This window comes from Lucilia cuprina, chromosome 5, assembly GCF_022045245.1.
Source record: "Lucilia cuprina isolate Lc7/37 chromosome 5, ASM2204524v1, whole genome shotgun sequence".
In the NCBI taxonomy this organism is placed as follows: Eukaryota; Metazoa; Arthropoda; class Insecta; order Diptera; family Calliphoridae; genus Lucilia; species Lucilia cuprina.
This window is the reverse complement of record NC_060953.1, coordinates 64,843,811-64,846,627: the sequence shown is the minus strand read 5'-3', so window position 1 is coordinate 64,846,627 and position 2,817 is coordinate 64,843,811. Positions and strand designations below refer to the sequence as shown.

General features: G+C 25.1%; 1 protein-coding gene across 1 annotated transcript in view; it reads left to right on the top strand.

Annotated features, from left to right (window-relative positions):
• Positions 1-2,519, top strand: part of LOC111683618 (ras-related and estrogen-regulated growth inhibitor) — a 6,222-nt gene extending 3,703 nt beyond the window's left edge. The window contains exons 2-4 of the mRNA XM_046952586.1: positions 446-502; positions 2,106-2,179; positions 2,511-2,519. Of these exons, the coding sequence (XP_046808542.1) occupies positions 446-502; positions 2,106-2,179; positions 2,511-2,519 (140 nt within the window). The remainder of the gene's footprint in view (positions 1-445; positions 503-2,105; positions 2,180-2,510) is intronic.
• The last annotated feature ends 298 nt before the right edge of the window (positions 2,520-2,817 follow it).

Here is a 2,817-nt window from a genome sequence, read left to right as displayed (position 1 = left end):
TAGTCTATAGTCCAGTCTATAGTCTAGTCTATAGTCTGGTCTATAGTCTAGTCTATAGTATAGTCTATAGTCTAGTCTATAGTCTAGTCTATAGTCTAGTCTATAGTCAAGTCCATTGTCTAGTCTATAGTTTAGTGGACTATGGCATGCTATATATAGTCTAGTCTGTGTTAGTTTATATTCTCATCTAAGATTTGCTTGAGAGTATACTGGTATGGAAAGTGTAGCGAATACTTTTAAGTCGACCTTTATTAATACTTAGCTTTTCAAAACAATAAAATAATGTCTGTAGAAAAGTATCACTTTAAAAGAAAACTTTAGAGAAACTAAAGTTTACATAAAAATGCTTTAACCGTTATTGTGTTTTTATTATTGCAATAAATATTAAAGGCTTTAGAACTTTAAAACATTTAGAAAATTTTTTTTAATGTATTGTGTTTTTCAGCCCTCATAGTACGTTTTTTAACCAAACGTTATATTGGTGAATATGATCATCAAACAGGTGAGTGAAAATCATTAATTATATATTACATTACTATTTTTTAAGGGATGTCTTTTTATCCCTTTTTTATGAATAATTAATTAGCTGTTTTTTATTTATGATTTATTTCCTATTTTTTTTTATAAAAACGCCTAATCATTGTTATGTGTTTGTGTGTTTGCTTAAATAGGTTTGCTTCACGCTTTTATACTAAAAAAAAAGAAAATGTCCTTTCTTGATTATATGTACATATGTATGTGAATGTATTTACTTATGTTTACAGTGTGTGGGAAGATTATGATTATATGAGACTAGATTTTTTATACCTTATTTTCTTTAAAATTGAAATTCAGTTTTCAATAAAATAGAAAACTGAACGTTATATTTAAACAGAATAGAAAATAATCATCTAGTTTTTTAATGGAAAATTCACAATCAATTTTCTACAGATTATAATATTGATAGCTATTTTTCTATAAAATATAAAATTGATCTTGGCTTTTCAATAGAATAGAAAAAATCGTCAATTATATGAAGAACTAATATTTAATCAATAATGGAATAGAAAACTGATCAATTCTGTGATCAACTAATTACAGAAAAGAAAATTGATCGTCTAATTTCTAAAGAATGAGAAATTCACAAGCAATTTTCTACCGAATATATAACAGATCCTCACATATTCTGTAGAATGAATATAAAATGGATCGTCAAGTTTGTGAAGGAAGAATATTTTGATCATTAATTTTCTATCAATTAGAAAATTTATCTTTACTTTTGTATAGAATAGAGAACTAATGGTCGAAAATCTACAGAATATTAAATTGATCCTCAAATTTCCAAAAAAATTAATGTGTGATCATAAACTTTCTATAGAACATAATTTAATTGAACGTCACTTTTCTACATATTGAAAAAAAAATGATATTCGGTTTTCAATAGAATAGAAATTTATCTAGAAAATTGAAAATATATCGTCTATTTTCTTAAGAATATAGAACTGATCATAAATTTTTTATAAAATTAAAATTTGATCTTCATTTGTCAATAGAATAGAAAACCGATTGCTAATTATCTACAGATGTTTCTATAATTAATTGATATTTGATCCTCTCGATCAGCAATAGAATAAGTAATATTGATCATAGAATACAAACATTTATCGTAATTTTTTTAAATAATGGATATCTGATCCTCAATTATTTACAAAATATAAAATTAATCACAATTTTTTTCTTACGTTATAGAATAAAAAATATTCATAAAATAAAACAATTATATTATAAATAAACTATTTTCCAAAGAATAAAAAATTTAACAAAAATTTTGTTATTGTGACCCACTGTTAACTCTTCTTCAGTCCTACATTAAATTGCTGTTTATTATGTTTTTATCGCAAAAATAAATATAAATAAATAAAAATATATATAAAAATGACTAAATAAAAAAACGAATATAAACTCCTCTATTACTTTTGTGCTTATTTTTCGTTCGCATGATTGCATTAGTTTCTTTTATTAAATGGCTGCTTTTTTTACTGCGTGTGTGTATGTATAAATTTCTCACATTTTTTCCATTTCAATATTATTTTAATAACTAAATACAAAATAAAAATGTATTCCAGAAAATCGATATAAACATGAAGCCTTGGTCGATGGGGAGCCAGTATTATTTGAAATACTAGACACATGTCCCAAGGTAAGTACTGAGTACAAAACTCTTTCTATGTTAGTTTTTATTTTCTACATATTCCCATCAACATTACTATTAAGTACTTATTTTTGTGGTAACGTTGGCAACTAAATACTACGAGTTTAAAAAAAAAAAAAAAAACATACAAAATAAGGTCATAATAGTCAAAGGTTTTGAGCAAATGGCGACAATCAAAGGAATGATTACTAAATTGCATTTTAATTATTGACTAATAAGCATAAATTAATTGGAGTTTTTTTCAATATAATAAAGAAGGAACTAAAACAGGTGGTTTTAAATCAAATAATGTTTTCTGTACTTAAGGGTTTTTTTTAAGGTAAAATAGTTTGCTTTATGAAGTATGGTTTCTGTAGCATTTTATAAATATATGGTGTCACAACTTGCTTTGGACGGATCGAACGAAACATTTGTAAGCAACTTAATTGATATATACTTATAACTGACTCTAGTAAAACATGTGCACGAATACAAAATCAGTCTGAATCTTACCGTTTTAAATGGTAATTTTTATATAAACTTTAGTCTAGTCTATAGTCTAGTCTATAGTCTAGTCTATAGTCTAGTCTATAGTCTAGTCTATAGTCTAGTCTATAGTCTAGTCTATAGTCTAGTCTATAGTCTAG